This window comes from Sminthopsis crassicaudata, chromosome 4 (genome assembly GCF_048593235.1).
Source record: "Sminthopsis crassicaudata isolate SCR6 chromosome 4, ASM4859323v1, whole genome shotgun sequence".
NCBI classification, from domain to species: domain Eukaryota; kingdom Metazoa; phylum Chordata; class Mammalia; order Dasyuromorphia; family Dasyuridae; genus Sminthopsis; species Sminthopsis crassicaudata.
Genome location: NC_133620.1, coordinates 92080471 through 92108087, shown reverse-complemented (window position 1 = coordinate 92108087; position 27617 = coordinate 92080471). Strand labels below are relative to the sequence as shown.

At 32.4% G+C, this 27617-nt stretch overlaps 1 protein-coding gene across 6 annotated transcripts in view; it reads left to right on the top strand.

Annotated features, from left to right (window-relative positions):
- Window positions 1-27617, top strand: part of DENND1B (DENN domain containing 1B) — a 317390-nt gene that overhangs the window by 195924 nt on the left and 93849 nt on the right. For 5 of the 6 annotated variants that reach the window (XM_074308673.1, XM_074308676.1, XM_074308672.1 and 2 more), the window contains one exon: window positions 2631-2741. The exons of the other annotated variant lie outside the window; for it this stretch is intronic. In XM_074308673.1, the coding sequence (XP_074164774.1) occupies window positions 2631-2741 (111 nt within the window). The remainder of the gene's footprint in view (window positions 1-2630; window positions 2742-27617) is intronic. 6 annotated transcript variants of the gene reach the window in all.

The window sequence follows — 27617 nt, the reverse complement described above, 5'->3', positions numbered from 1 at the left end:
ATTTTGTTAATTTATTTTCTTTGTTCATATCTCTTCAAATGTACAATTTTCTTTTCCCATGGTATTTTCAGGTTATAAAGTAAATTTAATAAAGGGCTTATTGTATGTAGAGGTCTATTTTTAAATAATTGCAAGAGAAAAGAAAACATTTTTCTGTTTGCATAATTTTTAATTTGTCTGAAAGTGAAAAGCAGTCACAACAAAAATAATTAAATGGAAATATAACTGAAGGAAAATGGGGCAACAATAAATATTATCTGACATATTTGTATTTTCTTTTCTTTAATTTTTTTATATAATTACAAATTTCCTCACTGTCCAATTGTATTTGATTTTATTGTACTGACAGAAAAAATTATGACTAATATTCTACAATTGCTAGTTTATCAATACCAGACCAAAAAACATCATAATCATAATGTGTTAGTTTTAGTATTTGCCAAACCCAAGTTACCCATCTGCAAAAATTGTGTAGCAAGCTTCCTAGAGATCCCAGTATTCTTATTGTGGGTCTGAGACAGCCCATCAAAGCCTTTAAATCCCTCAATAGTTTCTGAACCCTTGTGTTCTGTGTATCATGGGCCAGTTACTGCATGTTACGTTTTCCCTTGAGACTGCCTGACAACTTATACACCCTGGCCTCTTAATTGCAGTGTGCTTCTCCTTGTTAAAAATGGCATCTACCTTTATCCTTTGCTCACAAATAACTGTACAGCTGAAAAGGCTAATTTCTTGATTCACTTATTTAGATTATCATCTTCCCACCCGAGCCCCTCACTCCCCCAGCAAATGCTACTTTTCTGGAACTTTAAAACAAACAAAAACTATAGCAAAGTGTAAGAGAATATACACCTTCACATTTGTAATAAATTATTTCTTATTCAAAACACAATTACCTGTTTTAATTATATGTGAATAAGAAAAGTGTCAGTGAAAAAAGAATGAGCAAATAAATATGGTTCTAATATTCAAACTGATTTCCCACTTAGTATTTTTATATTTATATAAAATTATCTAAACAGTTGATTACTCTCTTCATCAGTGGAGATCATAGCCCATTGATATTGTCCCTTCCTGTGTAAAGCATGATCATATATTTTCCTAGTTTCTCCATGAGTTTCAGAAAAACTTTCTCTAAGTTCTTTTTATATTTTGTAGATATCAATTTAACATTTAGATCATGTACCTGGTTTTTAAAAATACAAGGTAAATAATCAGCCTTTGATAATTATCATTATACCTGACATTTATATAACACTTTAAAGTTTGAAATCTGTCTTATTTAATAAAAAAATCATAAGAAGAGCTTTACAAATGGATCGATTGTCTAGGAAGATGTAATGGATTTAAATGAGAAAACTCAAAAGACACTGTGTTATGTTAAATGAGGGATCAAGAGACCTAGATTTTATCCCTCATCTCAAACTAGCTATTTAACTGTCACTTTTTGAACATCTATAAAAATACTTTTATATGTGTGTGTGTATGTGTGTGTATGTATATAGATAGCTAGATAGATAAAATTATATCTTTAAAAAGAAGGAATGGGGCAGCTAGGTGGCATAATGGATAGAGTACCAGCCTGACTAGAGTCAGGGGAACTTTAGTTCAAATTTAGCCCTAGTCACTTGATACTTACTAGTTGCACGATTCTGGGCAAGTCACTTAACCTCAATTGTTTTCTTTTTAAAAATTCCAAATAAAATAAAGGAATAAGAATAGATTAAATCTCTGTGTTTCTAAGTATAAAGTGCTGCATAATTCTAGGAAACTATTTTTTTTTCCATTTTGTTATGTCAGGTCTAAATTATTTCATATAAAAAGAGGTTTGATCTTCTCTCCCATGATTGCTAACATTGCTATATTGTGGTGATGAAATATATAATTCTGTGAGTTTTTGGAGGGAAGGGGGAAATTGACCATTATATATTTAACTGCCTTATTTTCTGATTTAACCAAACACTATATAAAACAGAATTCACTGCTGTTCTTGTCAGGTTGTTCCTCTATTATAGCTAGGTTCTTCTTCACTTTCTGCATTTTCCTTATACTTAGCATTTGAGTTTTTTTTTGGTGGTTGTTGGTTTTTTTTTTAATGTAAAAAGAATATTTGTCATATTTTAAAATTTTTAATACTTTTAAGGTAGAAATTCACATTAATGAAGGTGGGCATCAGAAAGAGCTTTTTATGTTGAAACATTAATATTAAAATTTATTATATTGGGTAAGGAGTTTTTATGTACTTAGAGTAAATAATCAGAACTTTCCTGAAGCATTGCTTGACATACTGTAGAATTTAGGCTAAGGCATATTTCATGGACTAAATCCAAGGATTTTAGTTTATTAATAAAATAGGTAGCATTAATGTACAAAAGACTCCCCCCAAACACCAGCCTAGGAAAGCTTCCCAGTATATTATAAAGTAAATGTGTGTGTGTGTGTGTGTGTGTGTGTGTGTGTGTGTGTGTGTGTGTGTGTGGGTGTGGGTGTGGGTGTGTGTGGGTGTAATAGTAATATGGTCTTTCTGACTCGACGAAGGCAGTGATAAATATCTGTTCTTAAGAGTAGTTTTTTTTAAAGTATTTTATATTTCATTAACCTGTAACGGAGAATTTTTTTTACTCATCCAGAGAAATCTTACAGAATATTTTGTTGCTGTGGATGTGAACAATATGCTGCAACTATATGCCAGTATGCTACATGAGAGGCGCATCATCATTACTGCTAGCAAATTAAGCACTGTAAGTACTTCACACATCTCCTCTTAAGAAGGCTATATTCAGCTTTTCACAAAAAGGCCTACAGACCTCTGAAGATTTAGATATGTTCCATGTGTACTTATAAGACAATATCTACATATTTTTTTGATATATGGTTTTAATCTGACTCTTGAATTACAAAAGTCTGATTTATATAAGGCTCACTAAGATACATTAAGTCAGGTTAATTATTTTTTTCTTATCAGAAGATGAGACTTCTTTAACTCTTCAGAGTTCATTTCAGTGCCTCCTACCTTGTAAAGAATTCTTAAGAGGTATTATGAAGTCTTTATTATTCACTTGTGGCTTTTTCCATTGGAGCTACTTGAAAAAAATCAAGGGGCCATGATAATAGCTACTATCCTAACCTGGTAAGAGGTAGATTCATTTTTGTTCCAGAATAGTGCTTTGGAAGTGTAATAGCTCTGATTTGGAGGAGCTCTTCAAACTGATAATAACTTACAATTCAATAGCATTTTTTTATTATTGATTTTATGCTATTCTCCTTCCAAAATATCCTATGTGGAGACCTTTCTTTTTCTTTTTCTTTTTCTTTTTTAACAAGACTGTTTAAATATCAGAATTTTAAATTGTTTACAAATGTCGATATTCATATAAGCACATTAGTTTTTAATTTAGGTATTAAGATGGTGGTGGTAAAGTTAACATTGTTATTTTACATCTATATAGATAAATATTTTAAAGTAATTTATTTGACAGATATTTATTAAGATTAATCATTTAATTGTACACTTTCTCTTTTAAATTTATGGCCATCCTATAAATTATTCATCATTACTATGTAAGCACTTAATAATTTTTCATACTTTGATTTCATACGGTAGAAATGCACTTCTTATTTTATAGAATTTCATTGGAAATTACTAGAGGTCCTATAGTCCAACTCCTTAATTTACTTGTTGGATTGCTCCTCAGTTTCCTTTGCTGGATTGTAATCCAGAATGGTGATCTTTTAGGTCTCTGTTTTAGACTTCTTCTATTTTCCCTCTCTACAGTTTATATATTAAGTCAATAATTATGAGATCACTGAACAAAATAATATAAATGAAGAAGAGAGCCCTGGGCAACACCCATGGTTACCAGATTTGACCCAGATGTAGATCCAGCAAAGGAGACTTGTGAGATGTTAGGAAAATCAGGATAATGTTAGGAAAACCTAGAGAGAAGATATTATTAAGGAGAAAATGGTGATGGGGTGAAAGAAAGCTTACAGAGAAGTAAAGGATGAGAATTGAGAAAAGGCCCTTAGATTTGGTAGTTAAAAGATTGTTAGTAACTGGAGAGAATAGTCTCACTTGATTCTTGAGATCAGAAACCAGGCTTTAAAGAGTTAAGTAAAGATAAAAGAAAAAGAAGGAGCAACTTTTGTATATGGTGTTCTCAAGGAGCTTTAACCATAAAAAGGAGGAGAGATATGGGGGGGGGCAGATAATTGAATGAAGGGACCTCATCAGCTTCTGTGGATGATCATCTGCTTATTTATCCTTCCTTAACCTCTGTTTTGACCTTCGATCTTACTTCTCCAGTTGCCTGTTGAACATATGAAATTAGAGGTAGTCGAGACATTTCAAACTCAGCATATTATAAAATGAACTTTTTCCCTCTCATCTCTCAAAACCTTTTCTCTTCCTGACTTCTCTTTTATTAGTTTCTTGCTGTTTTTCACACAAGATATGGCATTTACCAACTTTTAGTTTTTCTTTGATTTTTCATCAAGCTTGGAATTCTTTTCCTCCAGATCTCTTTCTCCTGTCTTCTCTGCTTTCTTTTAAGTCTCAGTTGAAGTTCCATTTTTTGCAAGATCTTCCTAGTCCTACTTAACTTTAGTGCCTTCACTTTAGGACTATTTCTAGTCTATTCTGTCTACCTTGTTTGTACATGATTGATTGCATTTTTTTCCCCATTAAACTATGAGTTCCTTCAGAGCAGGAACTGTTTTTTGTTTGTTTTGTGTTTTTTTTGTTTGTTTGTTTTTTGCCTCTTTTTGTGTCTCCAGAGAGAAATGCAACACTTGGTACATAATAGGCATTTAAAAAATGCTTCTTGACTGAATGTTAAGGTCACCTCTTACCCTCATCTCCCCATTTCATTTCTCAGAAACTATTAATTTTCCCCATTTTCTGTTCCTCTGTAGATACAGATACATTGTAACACTGGTAGATTTGGGACTTAGAACCAAGTACTCTGGACTCCTAATCTACTTCTCTATACCATGATGCTAAAAAAAATTTTTTTGAGGGAGTTTGATTTATAGGCATAAAGAAAAAAAATCTGAATATGAAGCTTTACAGTTACTAAAATATATTTTTGTTGAGTATTTCTCACATTTTAAAATAGTATTATTTTACATAAAAATGTTTTTGTCAAAAATAATCACTTAGGCATAAAACAGTGCTGTTAAAAACAATTTAGTATTAGAGGGGTTGTGAGAAAACATGAAAGCTTGTGTACTTTTTCTTATTGGAGCTGTGATTTGGTTTAGCCATTCAAAAAAAGCAATTTGGAACTATACTTAAGAAGGTAATTAAGCTTTACATACCCTGACCCAACTATACCACTACTTAGTTTTATATCTTGGAGATCAAAGAAAGAAGAAATGGACCTACCAAACATTATTTATAGTAACTCTTTTTTTTTTGTAGTAACCCCAACTTTAAAGCAAAAGGATATCCACTGATTGGGGAATGGGTAAATAAATTTTGTTGCCTGAATATAATTGTAATATTATTGACAAAATGGACATTTTTAGAGGATACTAATAAGACCTTTATGAACTGATGCAGTGACATGAGCAGAACTAGAATATCAATTTATTTAATAACAATACCATTATAGAAAAACCGATTCTAATAATCTTTAGAACTTTATTCAGTGCATTGATAATCATAAACCACTAGTCCAAAGAACTGAAAATCAAAAGAGGCATGTTACCCATTCCTTGACAGAGAAGCAATAAACTTAAAATTCATGAGTCATATATTTTAATATGGCCAAAATAGGAATTTATTGGACTATGAATATTTGTAAGAGGGTTTTGCTTTTCATTACAAATTATTTATTGGCAGGCATTGAGAGGTAGACATAATTTATAAACATAGATACATATCTATTTTTAAATAGAGTACATTTGAATGAAATTTCTTAGAACATTGTTAATGACTTTTCTAAGATTTAGTTATTTTAGTCATGGAAAATAATCTTAATGATAAAATTATATCACTATTTTATACTTTTATAAAGATTTATAATTTTAAAAGCATTTTCATGTATAATTTAATTTCACTTCACCAGTAACCAGTAAGCTTTTTTTAAGCTCAGAGATAATTACAGTAGCAGAAGTAGAACTCAAAATGACTATTTTACTTTTGTTTAGTTCATATTTGATTCATACATTTTTAAAAAGTACTCATAAAAATAAAAAGGATTATTAATAAATCTGAAGTTTTAATAAGTTGCTTTTTAATTTTAAAAATGACATGACAATAAGATTTGTCAAAACTTTGTCATAGATGTCTTAGCTCATGAAGTTTCTATAACTATAATTATTTATAGTTTATGTTAGAATTACTTTAATTTTTAATGCCTAGTTTAATTGTATTTTCATATTTCGAAAAATGTTCATCATGTTCTTGGCAAAAAAATCAATTCAAAATTAATTTGATTTTTCTCAGTCTTCTTTCATTATATGAATCCATCCTCCCTCCCTCCCTCCCTCCCTCCCTCCCTCCCTCCCTCCCTCCCTCCCTCCCTCCCTCCCTCCCTCCCTCCCTTCCTTCCTTCCTTCCTTCCTTCCTTCCTTCCTTCCTTCCTTCCTTCCTTCCTTCCTTCCTTCCTTCCTTCCTTCCTTCCTTCCTTCCTTCCTTCCTTCCTTCTTTCCTTCCTTCCTTCCTTCCTTCCTTCCTCCCTTCCTCCCTCCCTCCCTCCCTCCCTTCCTCCCTCCCTCCCTCCCTCCCTCCCTCCCTCCCTCCCTCCCTCCCTTCCTCCCTCCCTCTCTCCCTTCCTTCCCTCCCTCCCTCCCTCCCTCTTTCCTTCCTTCTTTCCTTCCTCCCTTCCTCCCTTCTTCCCTTTCTCCCTTCCTTCCTTCCAATGAATTGGATTTGATGGCCTTTGTTGTCTCTTAAAACTCTGACTCTTTGCAATTCTAACATTATTTTCAATTTGATTGAGTGATCATTTGCGTTTATGAGTTTGCATGTAAAATCCTGAAGCCTTTGGAAATATTTTTAGCTCAACTTAAAGAGAAGAAATTCCTTTCTCTCTTCTAAATGATTTACATTTATTTTCTTTAGGAATAGTAAAAAATATAAATTTATCTGCTAGTATTGTTTTTACATATTGTTAACTACTTTATTAAAATATGCTGACATGAATTATATATTTGTATTTTTATAACTTAATGCTTTTACTTGTGAAAATTTTTAAAAATATAAAATGCATTTCAGAATATATTGCCATCACATTTCATGATCAATAGGATTTATTAGAAGGGTAATTTTTAAAAGAAATGCCTTTAGTAAATACTTGGTATTACTAAGGGAATTATCTTCTGTCATTAAAATCAACTTAATTCCAAAACATTAATGACAGTTTTTAAGATTTGGCTGCGATGTCATTTCTTAAATTATAATCTATATCTCATTTCACTGTCGTAGAACAATAGAATTAATGAGTCATTAATTAATAGAATTAGAATTAATAGAATTAATGAGTCCTTTCTTCTTTTCTATACCATAGTCCTTTTTGTGTGTGGCAGATACTGTATTACTTGAATTTATCTTTTAAAATTTATTTAATTACAATATTTAATTCCTATAAATTTTTATTCTTTGGTCATATTAAAGGTCAAGGATTGACTGGTACTGTTGTATAGGACAAAATTTCTTTTTTAGGATTTATTTGAGATTAAATGTGTCAGTTAAAAAGATAGAAAGGGCCACCATGAATTGACTAATATTTTCAATTGGTAAATAAATTAATGCATTCTTATTTCGTTAACTGATATAAACTAATGATGTCTCCAGTTTTAATGCAAGAAAATTCACTGTAACATACCTCAAAGGTAAATATATTCACTGTTTTCTTTAAGAATCTATTGCTAGATTTTTATGTATATAGGTGTGGATGAAAATTCCTCCATGTTCTTAATTCTATTCTAGCTTCAGGGACATGATTTTACTGGGATTTTGATTCTTTGCAAGAATTGCATTCCAATGAATGTAATAATGTGATTTTCATTAACCTTACAGCTTGCTTGGGGCTTTAGTGTTAGAATACTTAAAGATTCAGTTAGCTGGAGGATCATATTCTGTAGTAGGCTTTTCTATAGTGTAACTCTATGTTTCAGGAATAAGGTAAATTTGGAATGACTTAAAATCTTTAAGGAAAATAAATGAAATATTTTAAAAAGTGAATAGCATTTTTACTTTGTTTTGACATCATTTATTTAACATTGTTATATAAGCATAATTTAGAATATATTTTTATATTTATATATGATTGGTTTCAATGCTTTTGAAACAAAATCACTTCTTAAAAAATTAATTACATTATAAATTAAGAATGTACAAAAGCATAGACTGTTAAAATTGATTTATAATACTGATTTTATGCATGCTGAAGGCAGGCTATAGATATTTGAGCCCCAAGTGAACTTTCTGTGGTAATCTACCAGAATATCATACTGTACTCTCATGTATTCAGAGCAAAAGAATAAATCATGATTTTACAACAGTGCATCTGTTGTCTTATTGCTGTTTTGTGACCAGAGGTAGAGAGGATTGCTGTTTAAAACCATGTCATTGGTTCTCAAGTCAGTCAAGCATGAAGGCTTGTCATATCCCTATATAATTGTACCTCACCAGGCTTTCACTAACTAGTCAGCTGGGGCTATGCATTTTGTCTCAAAACACCCGACTGACCACCATTTGACAGGAGCTTTCTTATCATCCTGTCAGTAATATGTTAACTAGAGTGAATCTTTTGTGGCCTATAATGGCAAGTGGAAGGGCTGCTTCATTTTAAAGCAGATGTCTAAATATTAACTCTAATTTTCACCAATATTTGTCTGGCAAATCTCATCTCTCTAAATCTGTAAGCATGTTAGTTACAGGGATTTGGTTGGTTAATATATGAGGTCATACTTCAGTATTTTGAAAAAGCAATATGCTATCACCAGTAGAATTGTGTTAATATATAATTTATTTTTTAATTGTTATTTCTATCTCAAGGCATATAAGCATGTACAGTTTTTCTTAACTCATTAATTCTATCAAGGATCTATATTGAAAAAGCTCTTAACAACTTCCCCTAAAAATAAGGCCTTAAAACATGTATTAGTGAGCTGGAAAGGAGAATCTAAAGGATTTCACTCATTCTGAGTTGTCTTCCTGATTCACCTAGTTAGAATAGCAGTGTTTAACCTGAAACTTTATGAATTGTTCTCATGCAACCTCCATTAATAGGACAAAAATCCATTTAGATTTTAGAGCAGAGATTCTTAAATGTGTGTGTGTGTGTGTGTGTGCGTGTGTGTGTGCGTGAGTGTGACAGAGACAGAGACATAAACTTCTTTGATAGAGTAGTGAAACTTATTGACCCAATTTTCAGAATATTTTTAAATTAATAAAATATACTAATTTACAAAGGAAATGAATTATATTTAAATTCAATGAAATATTTTAAAAACCAAGTTTATGGTCCCCCAATTTAAGAACCCCTATCTTAAAGAACATTATATTTTGCCACATCATCTGTAAGATTTTCTAGGGTTTTTTTTTTGTTTTGTTTTTTTTCTTTCTGTGTGTTTGTGTGTGTGTGTGTGTGCAATCCACATCTGGAATTTTCTTGAAGTTCTGCCATGGAGGCTTTAAAACTTCAAGGCTGTAATATCCACTTGAAGCAGCATTTTAATTTCATAGACTAAAATCTATCAGCCTATTAATTTGATCCATTCCTTGAACTTTATTGTCTTCTATTTCTGGCATCATGGTAGACTTTTCAAGCTTTGTACTACAGTTCTTTAAAGGGGGGCATATTTTAATTCAGGGATGGGATAAAGCAAAGAGGAAACTTTCATACTGAGAATTTATATCTCTTCACTTTCATGAAGGCATGAAGAGCCCTTTCATAGGTCAGCAGCTCTAATGGTTTTGTCAATTTGTTCCTAAAAGAAAAATAGCTAAAAACAGCTGATTGGTTTTTACAGAACACATATTTTTAACTTAATGTGTTTATACTGAAGCACTCACATTGTACAATGCAAAACAAAGTCATATTCTAAGTATTTGTACTGCTACTAACAACAAAAAGGATAACTCAACACTTTAATTCACAGATCTCAGATTTTGCAATCCTCATTAACACCCTTATGATGACTAGATTTCTACTTTAAAGATGGGAAAGTTGAGTTTGAGAGAGTTAAAATATCTTCTTGGTGATTTAAGTGGTCCATCATTTATCATAAATTGCTTTGTTTGGTAATTATTTGTATATAGGTCATATGTCTTCTTTTTTGTCCTTCATTCTCAAAAATGACTATGACACTGGGGAGGTGATACCATGACCTGCACATGAATCGAATTTGAGTGAAGGAAGGCTTTTCCAGGTCACCTACCTCACTTTCCCCTCCAGAGCCATCCTGTGGCCAGATCTAGATCAGGACCACTGGAGATGGATCTTTTGTTGGCTAGTCTATGAGAACCAGAGTGATTTGTGTTTAAGTTAAGTTATAAGAAAAAAAATCTAGCTAGTGAACCCATGACAGTAAACAAGGAAGGAAGCCAGCTAGAAAGCAAACAGGTTAGCTTGCTGTGCTGTGCTGGTCCTCAGGGGCAGCTATAGAGGTTGCTGCTTGTCATTTATCCTTGAAGAGTTAACTGTGATATCAGGGAGATGATGCTATGACATGCAAATGCAGTGGGAAACATTGATATATTTAATATGGTCTTTACAGGTATCAGTATCTCTTACTGCATTGAGGGCAATGATTCCCTCCCTTATTTTCTAGCCAATATAATTTTTAAAATGACAGTTTTACCCAATTAATCTATTTATGTAATGCCTTCCAACTAAATTTACTAAAAAATTATTTTACTGATTTAGAAAAAAATAATGATAAAGTTTGATTAGAGGAACAAACGTTCAGGAAATTCAAAGAAGCCAGGGGAAAAAAGATGTAAAAGAAACAATTTGGTCGTATTAAATGTCAAACCATGTTATAAAGAGAGTATTGTTGAAGTGTAAAATGAATAATTTTGATTATTTTAAATTAAATTTTCTTGTATAAATAAAACATGTGTAGTCAAGAATAGAAAGATTGCAGAAAAATTGGGGAAAGTTTTATAGACAGTCTCTCAGTTGGAATGTGGGGAATTGAGGAATATTGCTGTGGTCTGATTTGGTTGATTTAGAAAAACATGAAAAACCTTGGACTTGTGAAAGATGGTACCATCCATCTCTAAAGAAATAGATGACAAGTGGAATTAAGGATAGGACAGTCTTATATATATGTGTATGAGTGTGTATGTGTATATATGTATGTATTTATAAGTATCACTGTGTGTGTAGTTACATATATATGTTTATGCACATATATTCTCCCCTAATTGGAACCTTCTTTGAGGGGATGGGATAAGGAGGGGAAAAATATAAAAAGTATAAAAAATAAAAAAAATTTAAAAAATATAAAAGAAAACCTACAAAGAAGCAAAGAATACCTGAACAGCTTTGAAAATATATAGTATTAAGTTTTCTTGAAATAGAAATGTATTACTCTTATGTGAATATGGGAATTTTTTCTTATTTAACATTTATTTGAAATAAATTTAGAAATTAAAAATACATTTTTAAAAATATTTTATTATAACCAGCATAATTCCTTGTATTACATACTAAATAACCTGGTAGCTAGTCATACCTATTCCATCTTTGTGAAGTTGATTTAATGAATCCAAGTACATTATAGAGCTTTTTATTTATCCATTTTGTCTTACTTAGTTCTGGGTAACTTTCTATTTATTGGCTATTTTAGTAAAAGTCTTTTTAAAGGTTACTTGAGGAGGCTTTACCTAGTAAAGCTCCTATTAAAAAGCCTTCAATAGACTTTACCAGGATTTCATTGACTTAACAAGCTTCCTAATTATCATTTATATCTGTTGATCACCTAATCCAAATCCCTCATAATAGAGAAAAGGGAATTGGGGCATGGAGATAATTTCCCAAGATCACACCCAGAGTTAGCAGTAGATCCAGAATTTGGATCCTGTGTTCTTTTTACAAAATTATACTTCCAATAAAAAAAAACTTCAATTCTATCCCAGTAAATACAACAGTTTCAACTACATGTTAGGAAAAGATCCTAATTAAAGTAACTTACAATAAAATTAATAAAGCTAATTAATAGAGAGGGACAAGAGGTAGCATTTGCTAAATCAAACCACCACCACTATTTTAACCACCAGTCTCCCCCTTAGATTGATGGAGGCCACTCAAGCCTCTGAAATTAAAGAGTATTCTGAATTGCAACTTTCCCTCCTTTCCTCACCTCCCTCCTACAAAGTAGACCAGTTTCCACTCCTGGCCCTGAGGCTATCATTGAGGAGACAATTATAGAGAAAGGGCTCTTGGAGAGCAATTTGGAACTATGCTCAAAGTTATCAAACTGTGCATACCCTTTGATCCAGCAGTGTTTCTACTGGGATTATATCCCAAAGAGATATTAAAGGAAGGAAAGGGACCTGTATGTGCAAGAATGTTTGTGACAGTCCTCTTTGTGGTGGCAAGAAACTGGAAACTGAGTGGATGCCCATCAATTGGAAAATGGCTGAATAAATTATGGTATATGAATGTTATGGAATATTATTGTTCTGTAAGAAACGACCAGCAGGATGATTTCAGAAAGGCTTGGAGAGACTTACATGAACTTTTGCTGAGTGAAATGAGCAGGACCAGGAGATCGTTGTACGGGGCAACAAGAAGACTATTTGATGACAAATTCTGAACTCTTCAACATTGAGATGATTCAAACCAATTCTGTAATGTTCTGTTGTCTCCAGAAACTGCCTATCACTCTCTGGGAGGAGATCTGCTGTCTCAAGTCAATCTCCCAGCCAGACTCTTCTTCCTCCAGGCCGCCATCTGAACTCTGTCTCAGAGTAGACTCACTCCTTGCTCAATGTTGTCTTCTTTTATCCTCCCAAAGAATGAGTGTGTGAGAACTCAAGGGCTTCTGGGAAAATCACTTTAACCATGAACTTGCTCCTTTTAAAGGTTGTGTAAACTCCTTTTCATATGTAAACCCCTCCTCAGAAGTTCAAAGGGGTAAACTCCCCTTAAAGGCCAGAACCAAAGGTGTGAACTAGAGAATTGTTAAGTACTGATTTAACACTTAGTAAGAAGCTAACACAATTCCACTTGTGCAGTGAGGAAGACAGCCATCTATACCAGAGACAGAACTGTGGTAACAGAGTTTAGATCACAACATAGCATTCTCATTCTCTCTGATATTTGCTTGCATTGTGTTTTCTTTCTCAGTTTTTCTTTTTCTTCCTTCTTGATCTGATTTTTCTTGCACAACAAGATAATTGTATAAATATGTATACATATATTGGATCTAATATGTATTTGTACATATTTAACATTTATTGGACTACCTATCAGGGTAGGGGGTGGGGTAAGGATGGGAAAATTTGGAACAAAAGGCTATATGCAATGTTGGAAAAATTACCCATGCATATGCTTTGTAAATAAAAAAGCTTCAATAAAAAAGAGAAAGGGCTGACATACATAGCACTGCCAGCAACTACATTTGACCAGCTGCCACCAATAAAGAGATAAACACAAAAGAGAATGGAAATTTCCCCTCCCCAGACTCTTAGTCCTACTTCCCCTTCATTCCTCATAGCTATCATTCAAAGAAGTATCCCTTGTGGAGCACTGGCCATTTACCCCTATCATTTTTCAACTTTTATACAACTGCCACCAAGCAAGCCAGCCTAGCATAGCATCAAGTCATTTTGAGAGATAAGGTAAAATGTGCCAAGTAAATCAAACATCACTACCACCATCACCTTATTACCATCAACCCTTAGATTTTAATGCAGATAATCCAGGATTTTAATTCCCTATAAGAAGATTTTACACTTTTAGAGGCTATAGGAAGGCACAGGTGTTTTTTAGTAGCCGATATATATGACTAGACTTATGCTTTAGGAATATTGTTTTGACAACATTGTGGAGTAAGATAACCTTTGAGTCAGTAAAACTGTGTGGGAGGTTAGACCAGGCTAGACTTGGGAAATAATTGGACGTGATAATTGAGGAAAAGAGAAAAGTCAAGAACAACATTTAGGTTGTTAGTTAAGATTATTTAGGAGAATGGTAGCACCATTAACAGCAAGGGTATAACTACAAAGTAAGTAGGACCTGGAGAGAAAGATAATGAGTTCTGTTTTGGTCATGTAAAGTTACAAATGCTTAGATGCTTTGGAGATGTCCAAAAGGCAGTTATTAGTGAAAGACTAGGTGTTAGGAATAGATGAGAGAGGGATACAGATATATTAAAGAAAATAGAATTGTTAAGCCTGTTAGATTTGATGGGGAATGAGGAAGAAGGAGAGAGGAAGAGGAGAGAGCTTGCGAATATGTCATAGGGTACATATATGCATTATGCAAGAGTCAGAAAAACTACTGCTTGCTTTATAGCCTCTAGGGTAAAATCAGAGGCAGAGTTTGTTATAGGCTAAGCTATAGAGTAAACCTAATGGGAAAACACCAAATCCTAGTTTCAGTGGAGGACTTATAAAGTAATTGTTTTCTACTAAAGTACAGAAAATCACAAAATTTCCAGAATTTTTTTTTTTTTTTTTTTTTTTTTAATGCATGGAGAAAGCCAATTCAACTGGATTGCTGAATGTGGGAGAAGAAATGTTGCGGGTGAGAAATATAGGTTGAGACCAGGGTTTTCAAAGCTAATTAGAGTAATTTATATTTTATTATAGAAAACCCAAATCTAAAATAGCTAGTATAGATGGCATACTTCTGCATTCTACAGTATGTTATCTATCATTTTAAAATATGTTTTTATATTTTTCCTCATTTATTTAAAAAAAACTTCATATTCTCAGACCAAAAATCCATTAATTCCTCAAATAGGAAATAACTTATAATTCCAAGTTTCAGTATTACTGTTTAATATTTTACAGGGACTACCTCATATATCCTCATAAATGTTTTTGCTTTGGGTTATCTGTACCTGTATGTTATGTTTCCTAAAATATACTTAGGAATTATAAAGTTATAAAAAAGCCTAAGATTTTTAACAATCACCATTTTATCAAATTATTTATTTTTTATTATCATAGTGCTGGTTGCTTTATGAGTAAAATTAAGAATTAATTGTGAATTTTTTTGCTTCATTTATATCTAATATAAAATGTGGAAATAATAATGGTTGGATAAGTAAGGAAGGGAGATCACATGGAGGGTTTTTTTTAATTTAAAAATCCATTTCAAGTTTAGCTACATTTACTTGTGAATTGGCCATCTCTGTAAATTGTATTACTTCCTTTATGCTAATATAGTATTACTTAATGCAATTTATGTTTTGTTCACAGATTAGACTGGATTTCTAAAATTTATTTTAAGTTGAATTTTAAAAATAAACACTCTTTCTCCTTTGACCTACATAAAATCCCCATTCCTGACTGCAAAATCCTGTTACCAATTCCACTCCTATTTAAACTTCCTTTTTTGCATTATGCCCAGTTCTGTGATCCCCTTCTGTTTTCAAAGCCTGTCATCCCTGTTCTAGACTTAGTTTTCTTCTCACCTAATCTCAATCTTAGTGATTTCACATTTCAACATAAATACTTTTCTCTGCTGTTGACTCTCTTAAAGCACTGGACCTTCCTTTATTTCTCTAGTACTAACATTCAGTGTTAGCTCCATCATCAAACTTTTCCATTCTCACTGATAATTAGCTTACTTTTTTTTTACTTGGAAAAAAAAAAATTTTGTTTGATGATTAGGTCCATAGCAAATTTTAAATTTAGAAGGGCCATTTTGTTCTTCATTCCATTCTCTGAAAATAAGGAAGCCCCTTTTCTTATTACTTTGTACCTCCACCTCTCCTCTTCTCTACTGGCTGTTTCTCCTCTAGTTTCCCTGTCTCAGTTCTCTTTGCAAGTGAGTCCATCCTACATACTGCAGCCAAAGTTATTTTCTTAGAGCACAGATCTAATCATATCACTCGCCTATTCTCTAGCATAAAATATAATCTCCTATGTTTAGCTTTTAAAAGCCTTGTACAACCTATCCTTCTAGCCACTCATGGTCTACAATTCAGCCAAAGGGAGCTCTTCTCTCTGTTCCTCATACACTACATTTTATTTCTGGTCATCTTGACTTTGCACTGACTGAATTGTGCTTCCTCCTTATTTCTGCTTCAAAGTGTTTCCTTTCTTCATTTAATAGTAGCTTAAGCATCATCATTTTCATATAAAGTGTTTCTTGATCCACCCAGTTGTTGATGCTCTTTCTTCAAAACTACCTGTATTTAATTGCTTTGCACATATTTGTATTTATTAACTTCATAGGATTGTTATATTTGTTTCTCCCATCAGAATGCAGTCTACTTGAGAATAGAGATTATTGCATTCTTTGTGTATGTATCACCAAAAACTAACACAATCCTTAGTAGATTAGTTCAGTCCTTTTTCACTTATGTTCAACTCTTTGTAACCCCCTTTTGTGTTTTCATGGCAAAAGTACTGGATTGGTTTTTACCATTTCTTTCTCAGGTCATTTTATAGAAGGCAAAACAGAGGCAAATACTCTTCAGTGATTTGCCCAGGGTCTTATAGTTAGTAAGTGTCTGAGGCAGGATTTGAACTGAGGGAAATGCATCTTCTTAACTCCAGGCCTGGCACCCTATCCACTGCGCCACCAGAACCATCCTCTGCTTAGTCAATAGTAAGTGCTTTAAAAATAACCAAGGGTCATTTCCATTGGATCTCATTATGGAAAAGCTAAACAGGACCTTAGAGATCAAGAATTATAATCCTTCATTTATAAGTGAGAAACTGAGACTTCTCTAGAAAAAGTGATTTATTTGTCTGTTATAATACCAGAGTAGTTTTGTAGATGTTTTTTGCATACCTTAGGCCCTTGAAAAGATTGATTGAATTACAAAATATGGTTATTGTCAAGCCCAAATTGCCAATATTGTACTAGTTATGAAAAGGATCTAGTAGCAATTCCATTTTTTTTTAAAAATGCGGGCCTTACCACTACAAACCTGTTAGATTGGCTAAGATGATGGAAAAGATCATGACAGATTCTAGGGGATGAGGATAACTGGGACATTGATACATTGTTGGTGGAACTGTGAACAGATCCAACCATTCTGGAGAGCAATCTGGAACTATGCTCAGAAAGTTATCACACTGTGCATACCCTTTGATCCAAGGTATTATTTTCCAAAGAGATCCTAAAGGAGGAAGAGGGACCTACATGTGCAAAAATGTTTGTGGCAGCCGTTTTTGTAGTGGCAAAGAAAGGGAAACTGAATGGATGCCCATCAGTTGGGGAATGGCTGAATAAATTATGGTATATGCATGCTATAGAATACTATTGTTCTGTAAGAAAGGACCAGCTTGGAGAGACCTACATGAACTGATGCTGAGTGAAATGAGCAGAACCAGGAGATCATTATACATGCCAACAAGAAGACTATTTGATGATCAATTCTGATGGACATGGCTCTCTTTAACATTGAGAAGATTCAAATCAGTTCCACTTGTGCAGTGATGAAGATGACCTAGAGAGAGAGAACCATTGGAATAGAGTGTGGAACACAACATAGCATTCTCAATTTCTCTGTTGTTATTTGCTTGCATTATGTTTTCTTTCTCAGTTTTTCTTTTTCTTCCTTCTTGGTATGATTTTTCTTGTGCAACAAGATAACTGTATAAATATGTATGCATATATTGGATCTAACATGTATTCCAACACATTTAACATGTATAGGACTACTTGCCAACTAGGGGAGAGGGTGGGGGTAAGAAAGGGAAAATTTGGAACAAAAGGTTATGCAAGTGTCAATATTGGAAAAATTACCTATGTATATGCTTTGTAAAGAAAAAAGCTTTAATAAAAATAAAATGCAGGCCTTTTTAGTTTTTAATCATCTCTATTACCCTTGTCAGGACAAGATTTTTTATAAACTAAAAAGGCCTGCATTTTATTTTTGAATCTTGCTGTACCTAGCATCCAAGAGATTTTATCTTATCCTCACTATTATCTTGAGCAAATAGGCTAAAAATGGTAATGTTTTTTAACCTAGTAGATTGTAAAAATATTTAAGTTGTTTCTTAAAATTAATATCATAACAAAATATAAATGAATATATAGGTTAACAGCATATCAAAATAGTAAAAAAAAGAATAATAATACTTGATTTAAAAATGTATACAAAAATTGTTTGGTATTGGTTAAAAAAGGAAGCTAGAGATCAGTTGAGAAGTAAATAAAATTAGCATTTTGATGAAGTCCATGCCTTTAAAAATTGGGTTATGAAATCATTGCACATTTAAAGCTGTATAAATGTATTGAAGAAAAAGGGTTTGCATCCATGATTTCTACCACACATTAAAATAAGTTCTTAAAATAGTCAGTAATCTAAATTTCTACTTTAAAAAACTGTTTTAAAAACTTGCAAAAGAAATGATATATTTGCCACAGCTATGGAAAAGAAGAACATTTTGTACATCAAATAGAATGAAGAAAAACATTTTTTGGAAGGGAGACAATTTAATCGTTTATTAACAAGGCCAACAGGGTGTTAAAAAGAAGTCATTTGGCCATCTCTTTTAGACCCAAAACAAACACTTTATCAAGAATTTTTTGGGACTTACAAGGGAAGACAGTGTGAAAGGGAAAAAATGGAAAAGTAGATGACAAAATGGCTTGATCAAAATCAAAGGGGGCAATCCCCTTTAATAAGTAGACCTTAGGATAAAAAAAGTAAGGTAAAAATGGCTGTCTCCCTGAATGAAGAAATCTTTGAAGACAAAATTTGTAGGTTTGAGTATAGCTAAAGGGGAGAAGTAATATACTGTAACATACAAATTAACTAGGACAAAGTAAAATAATTAAACTTACTGATATGTACTAACCACTTCAACTTTTTATATCTTAGAAAATTGTATGCAAAATATTGTTCTTTTGCTGCGATCACTTTTTTTCATATACAGTATGTCGAGTTCATAAGATCCTGATACAAATTCTGTAATTCATCAAGAAAACATCCCTTCATAACATTAGATATTACACATATCTTTAGCAATCCATTTTTCTAAAGTTAGCTTGATTATCAGCCATAGTCATTGATTTTTAGATAAAGTAAATTCTAGCATGTTTACCTCCAATTTTATAAAACTTATTTTAATAAATTGCTTTATGAATCATGTTGGGGGAGAAAAGATCAGAACAAAAGGAAAAATCCATGGGGAAAAAAAAAACAGAAAAAAGAAATGAACATATCATGTGTGGTTTACATTCAGTCTCCATGATTCTTTTTTTGGATGCAGATGGCATTTTCTGTCCAAAATCTATTGGGATTGCTTTGGATCATTGAACTGTTGAGAAGAACCAAGCCTTTCTGTAACGTGCTCTCCCTGGCAGTTACAATTACTAGTCTGTCCTAGACCCACCAGAGCACCTTTGACCACTGTGCTTAGCAGTGTGAACTCTACCCGGCTCGCCTCCTCTGAGGCCTTCAAAGGTCTCTGGCCACAATCTCTTGAATCTATAGCTTAATAACCGGTAGCTCACTCAGGAACAGCCACGTGTAATCTTAAAAGCCTTTATTATACCTACTCACATAATGCTCTAACTGATGCCCTGACTTGTTGGTTCCCTAGTGAACACCTGGTCAGAAGACCCACGTGTTCACTACCATGATATCCTTACCTCTTTCGGCTATCCATCTTGGCTTGGCCACCCAGGCTAGGAAGCCAGGGTGAAGAGCGCCAGGTTAAAGAGAGAACGACTGCTGCCTGCAGTGGGCTTACATAGGGCTTGTGAGGTCACATACACAGCCAATCAGCGAGAGAGTCACCCATTACGAAGCTATCTCAAAATGGACAGGATCCCACCTACAAGGCAGTCCTAATATCCATAGAAATTACTTCCGGGCCTCAATGATGTGCTGTGGCACAGCCCATTTAAAGGGCCCTTACACCTTTCATAGTTGATCATTGCACATTCTTGCTGCTATTATGTATAATGTACTCCTGATTCTACTTGTTTCATTCAGCATCAGTTTATGTAAATCTTTCTAGGTCTTTCTAAAATCAGTTTATTCATCCTTTTAAAAATTTTTTTTAAATTTTTAAACAGTAATATTCCATTACCTTCATATACCACAGCTTATTCAGTCATTCGCCAATTGATGGGTATCTATTCACTTTCCAATTCTTTGTTACCACAAAAAGACCTTTGTTACCTTCAAACATTTTTGCATATATCAGTCCTTTTTCCTCTTTTACAATTTTCTTGAGATACAGACCTCGTAATGACATTGCTGAGTCAAAATGTATGCAGTTTGATAGCCTTTTGGACATAGTTCCAGATTGCTTTCCAGAATAATTGGGTCATTTCACAACTCCACCAACAATGCATTAATTCCCTCCAACATTTATCATTATCTTTTCCTGTCATCTTAGCCAATGTGAGAAGTGTGAGGTGGGGTACCTCAGAATTGTTTTGATTTGTATTTATCTAATCAGTAGTGATTTAGAGCACTTTTTCATATGACTATAGTTAGTTGTAATTTCATCATTGGAAAATTGTTCATCTCTTTTGGCCATTTATCAATTGAGGAATGACTTGTATTCTTATAAATTTGACACCTTTCTTTATATATTTTAGAAATGAAACTTTTATTAGAAACACTGGATATAAAAGTTTTTTCCCAGCTTTGTACTTACTTTTTTAATATTGTTTTTGTTGATTTTATGTGTGCAAACCCTTTTTAATTTAATGTAATCAAAGTTGTCCATTTTGCCTTTCATAATGTTCTCTAGTTCTTCTTTGGTCATATATTCTTCCCTTTTCCAAAGATCTGATATGTAAATTACCTCTGTTTCTCTTAATTTGTTTATGGTATCATCCTTTATTCCTAAATCATGTACCCATTTTGACCTTATTTTGGTATGGGGTGGTATTTTCCCAGAAATTTTTGTCAGAAGCTGGAGTTTGGGAGTTTATCAAATACTAGATTACTGTAGGTCTTGATGATTGTGTCACATGTTTTTAATCTATTCCACTGACCCACTACTCTATTTCTTAGTTAGTATCAAATGGTTTTGATGACTGCTGTTTTATAATATAGTTTTAGGTTTGGTACTTCTAAGTCACCATCCTTTTGTATTTTTTTCCATGAATTCCCTTGATATTCTTGACCTTTTATTCTTCCAGATAAGTTTTGTTATTATTTTTTCTAGTTCTATAAAATAATGTTTAGGTTGTTTGATTGGTATGGCACTGAACAAATAGATCAATTTAGGCAGAATTGTCATTTATATGACAATTATTTTTCCAATTGTTTAATTCTGTCTCTGTTAATGTGAGAAGTGTTTTGAAATTGTGTCCATATAGTTCTTGGGTTTGTTACCTCCATCTTTTAAATACATTTATTAACATCCACAGTGATATCTGTAACAGTCTTTAAGGGTGTTTTTTTTTGAGCTATAGAAATGTCAGAATAAAAAAAATAACCAAAAAAAAAAAAATGAAACATATAGTAAAATGACAGTGAATGAATTGGTAGTTGGGCCAGTTCCATCTAGTTACCTCAGATGCTTTGTCAGTAGAAACACATATGTAAAACTATTTCTGTCACAAAATAGAACCATATCAAAATAGTTGCTTTTCCAAAGGAATTCACATATCATGATATGTGCCTAATAATTGGAGTAAGATTAAATAAAAAGTTGACAAACATTAACTTACTTGTCTAAGATCACAAAACTAATAAGTGTCAGTAATAGAATTTTGATCCAGGATTTTCTGATTTATAGTCTAATCATTGTTGTTCTGTCCTTCTTATGAGAGAAAACAGATTTCTAAAAACAGAAATAGGATAGGATAGAGCTTTACTTTAAGGAGATCTTGTGTTGGTGTTGGTTGAGGAGGGGAGATTGGAGGGAGAAAAAATAAGAATAGATATAGCTACATTAATAGTCACTACTTAGTTTCTTTTATTAGTTTTTCATTACTTCTAAGAAAATAGGTTAGGGCTCAGAATTTGTTGTGAAGAATGTAACTGTTGCTGACACTGATGTTCACTCAACTCTTGGTTATGTGATTGTCATTCATCTCTTTGATATATGTTTCACCTAAGTCCTTAGGAAGCTCAAAATGTAAGGCTACTTAGAAATACCAATCTAGAGATTCTGGATCTACTTTGCTTTTTTTTTTTTTTCTTCTCTTTTTCCTTTAAGCAGGTACAGAATGGATAGAGAGATTGATGCTGATATATTTCTTGGGACTAAAGGAAAAAGTGCTGCTCTTTTCTTATGCTAACCACTCAAATTTAAAAGATGGAGAGCCATAAAGAACTTTCCAACTTGATGAGACTATAAAGTCATATATATTAACAATTTTAGGAGAAACTGAAAAAAAAAACCCATGCATAATAGAGTTCAAAATAGACCCCAAAGTATACATAGAACAAAAACCAATTTTTCTTCATTATATATTAATTTATTTGATTTTAGCTTCTTTAATGCTAAAGGTTTTATGAAAAACATTATTCCTTATTCTCTATATTTATTTGCTTTTGCTGATGGGATTTTGAAATTTTATATAAATTTAAAAACTATCAGTTAATAAAAGATCTTAACTTTTTTCCCCTGTCCTGGGCCCCTTTGGCATTTTGGAAGTCTGTGATTTCCTTAGAATAATTTTTAATGTATAAAGTGAGGTAGTATTTCAAAGGAAACCAATTGTATTGAAATATAGTCTAAGATATTAAAACTTCTAATTTCACAAACTGCTGAAATTTATCCATACAACCTTTGTGCTTCTGTGAAGCCCAGATCAAAAATCTTTGCTATAAAAATATTCCTTTTTGATATTCCAAATTTGAATTTTTTTGTTTCTGTATTGTTTTTCAAAAGAGAATAGATGGCATGGTAAATATAGAATAAAGTCTCCTAGATAAATTGATAGATGGAAAGAGGCCAAATAATGGACACTGAAAGTAAAAACTATTGTAATCATAAGAGTCCTTTGATATTTTGATAAGAAATATTTTGGGAATAAATTTTAGGATTGAGTGGATGGTAGAATGCAGGAGGAACTAGTAAATCAGTATGAAAACTCAGAGGATGTTGTAGAATTGAAGAGATAGTGTATACTTAGATACTTTTGAGGAGGAATCAATAAAATAAGTACTAGTGGTTAATTTAGTACAGTGAAGGCAAATAGAAAATAGAAAAATGTTTTGACCTGTAAAATATATAGAGACATAGAGACAGAGAATATTAAAGAGTTATATAAATATATTAAAAGGCAAAGTTAATTAATAGTGACTCATTTACAAAAATAAAACTTCTCAAAGTACTCTTTTGAAAATGTGTCAAAAGAGAAAAAAATGTGTCATACTTTAAAACTTTTGGATTATTTTGCAATAATAATGTGGTAGAAATATTTTTTGATATTTTATTCTTCATGTCCTTTAATATGAATTCAAATTAAATGTTTATTTTTAAACCAGATGGTTATTTATCACTTTTCCATCTGCAGCAGTTTATTCTTTATAGTTGCAAGTTTTTTTCATACTCATATTTTTCATTTGTGTGTTGGATAAAGTGCTACATCTAAATGATGCATCATTGAGCTTTACATACATAACATCCTTACAAGACAAAAATTTGCTAAGTCACACATGTTGAAGTCAATGGGATTTCTGCATGATTAACTGTAGATACAATTTGGCAAGAGGTTACTTATATTAAAAGTAACACTACTTGTTATATTGGTGGAAATATGAAATCTCTGATTATTTTGTATGCTGATTAATATTTTCATAGTGTTTTCATAGCAAGTGTTGCTCAATAGCATCTGTTTTTCTTACCACCTCCTATTGTACAAGAATCTGATCCTCAGTATATACTTTTCTATTTATATGAAATGGAGACACTTTATTTAGCTCAAAAACATTGTCTGTAATACCTGCAGATCAGTTTTTTCAGTATGAAGGACACACTAGATTTTATTTCCTAAAGAGCAGAGCGATTATTTGAATTGTATCATAAAGGCATACACAAATTTAGGCGACCTTTACGAATGTTTGTTTAGTTTTTTAAAGATTTAGTCTTTATTTTATGTCTACTCTGTGGGAATCCTAATGAAACTGCAAATTTTAGGGCTAAGCAAAAGTTTTGTGAGAGAAGGAGCTTTTCATAGAGTTCCATTTCTTTGTACAATGACCATCTTTTGGTGTATGAGCACATTAATGCTATAGAAATAGTGTATTCTCAAAGTAAGATATTTCATTTACCTTTGGTCATAGCATAAAAGATATCAATACATCTATCTACTTATAAAGATTTATGTTTTTAATATTCAGAATTGGTACTATAAGAGGTAGGATCCTTGAATACTAATCATTGTAGAATTTTAAGTTTTCTGCATATCAGTTCTACCAGAATAAAATTCCTACATTAGATCTTATAAAATTGTTCACTATGTATCTTGGAATTTAGGACTCAGATTCTATTTCCAAATTGTTGTTGCTTTTTCCTCTTTCTCTCTTGTATTTGATACAGTTGTCCAGCTCCTTTTTCATGATAGGAATCATTAGGAAGAGTATCTGTAGAAAATTTTGCTTCACAATCATCTCTTTTTCAATGCATTTTTCCACTTATTGAATATTACTTCTAGCTGTCATATACATATATATATTTGTATATATATATATGTTTATATATATATATATACATATATGCTTATAGGATTCATTTTTATAAACCATTTCCCCAGTGATAGTAAAAAAAATTAGTTCCCACAAACCTAACTTACCTTTACATATTCTTACATTTAATCCTTCTGAGAAATGAGTTTAAGTAACTACTTCAAAATCATCTATTTTTTAATCTTTTCACAAATGCTTCCTTTTTTTCTAGTTCTCCTTATTTAATATCCTATAATTTGGACTAAAGACCATTCTTTTTTCTTTCATGAAAAAACATAGTAATTACAGTGAAAAGAATACAGAACTGAGAGTCAAGAGACTTAACTTTTAGTTTGCTATAAATTATGTATGTAGTCTTAAAAACTGACAATTACTCTAGGCCTCATTTTTGTTATCTGTTCAAAAAAATGAGGTGGTGAGGGAGATAATAGTAGCAATCTCCTGGGATCTTTTGAGGATAAAATAGGTTAATATTTTTGAAGCACTTTGCAAATCTTAAAATGCTTTATAAGTAATGATGATGGTGATGATAATGCATTTACTGTGTGTTAGCCATGTGTCAATTGGGAATACGATAGCGACCACAATAATTTTATATATATATATATATATATATATATATATATATATATATATATATATATATATATATATATATATATATATATTTATACACACACACATATGGTGTGTAGAGTAATTTGTATAAATCATGTCATTTTATTTGCAAAACAACCCTGGGAAGTATGTGATATGACTATTGTAGATAAAGAAATGGAGTTAGAAATCAAATGACTTGTCCAGGTCACATTGTAAATGTATGAGACAGGATTTTAGCTCAGTTCTTATTCAAGCTAAGATTCTAAGTCAGCTGGTGCCACTAAGCTTTAGATTGCAGATAACAATGATAACAACCATAATGATAGCAGCTAACATTTGCTTAGTGTTTTAAGTGTGAGAATAGATGCTATGTGGAATTCATTTTGGAATTGACTTGGTTTAGAGTTAATCTATTGGTTCTGACATATTCTTATATATATATACCTGCTATGTGCCAGGAAGTAGAAACACAAATAAGAAACAGAATGATAAATTCTACCCTCAAGGAGGTTATGATCTTTTTTTCTCTATTTTTAATTATTTTTTTATTTTCAAAACATATGGAAGGATAATTTTTCAACATTGATCCTTGAAAAACTTTGTCTTCCAATTTTCACCCTTTCCCTCCATCTCCCCCCCATGGCAAGCAATCCAATATATGTTTAACATTTAAATATGTTGAATCCTTCCAAATCACTATTGATCAGAGAAATGCAAATTAAGACAACTCTGAGATATCATTACACACTTGTCAGATTGGCTAAGATGACAGGAACAAATAACGATGAATGTTGGAGGGGCTGTGGGAAAACTGGGACACTGATGCATTGTTGGTGGAGTTGTGAAAGAATCCAACCATTCTGGAGAGCAATCTGGAATTATGCCCAAAAAGTTATCAAAATGTGCATATCCTTTGACCCAGCCATACTACTACTGGGCTTATATTCCAAAGAAATACTAAAGAAGGGAAAGGGACCTGTATGTGCCAAAATATTTGTGGCAGCCCTTTTCATAGTGGCTAGAAGCTGGAAGATGAATGGATGTCCATCAATTGGAGAATGGTTGGGTAAATTATGGTATATGAATGTTATGGAATATTATTGTTCTGTAAGAAATGACCAACAGGAGAAATACAGAGAGGCTTGGAGAGACTTACATCAACTGATGCTGAGTGAAACGAGCAGAACCAGGAGATCATTATACACTTCAACAATGATACTGTATGAGGATGTATTCTGATGGAAGTGGATATCTTCAACATAGAGAAGAGCTAATCCAATTCCAATTGATTAATGATGGAGAGAATCAGCTACATCCAGAAAAGGAACACTGGGAAATGAGTGTAAACTGTTATTTTTACCTTCTGAATCCAATTCTTCCTGTGCAACAAGAAATTCGGTTCTACACACATATATTGTATCTAGAATATATTGTAATATATTTAACATGTATAAGACTGCCTGCCATCTGGGGGAGGGGTTTGGGGGAGGAAGGGAAAAAATCTGAATAGAAGTAAGTGCAAGGGATAATGCTGTAAAAATTACCCATGCATATGTACTGTCAAAAAAAAAGTTATAATTAGAAAATAAAAAAAATTAAAAAAAATAAATAAATATGTTGAATCCAATATAGGCATGCATATTTATACAATTATCTTGCTGCACAAGAAAAATCAGATCAAAAAGGGAAAAAAAATGAGAAAGAAAATAAAATTCAAGCAAACAAGAAAAAGAGTCAAAATTTTATTTTGTGATTCACCCTCAAGTTCCCACAGTTCTCTCTCTCTCTGTGTAGATATGGCTCTCTTCATCACAAGATCATTGGAACTGGTCTTTATCCTTATTGAAGAAAGCCATGTCTATCAGAATTGATTATCATATAATTTTGTTGTTGCTCTGTATAATGATCTCCTGGTTCTGGTCCTTTCACTTAGGACAAGTTCAGTCTCCCTAGACCTCTCTGAAATCATCCTGCTGATCATTTCTTATGGAACAACAATATTCCATAGCATTCATATGCCATAACTTATTCAGCCATTCTCCCATGTATGGGCATCCATTCAGTTTCCAGTTTCTTGCCACTACAAAGACGGCTGCCACAAACATTTTTGCACATGTGGATCCCCTTTACTCCTTTATCATTTCTTTGGGATATAAGACCAATAGAAACACTCCTGGATCAAAGGATATGCACAGTCTGATAGTCCTTTGGGTATAGTTCCAAATTGCTTAAGGAAGTTACAATCTAATAGGGGAAAA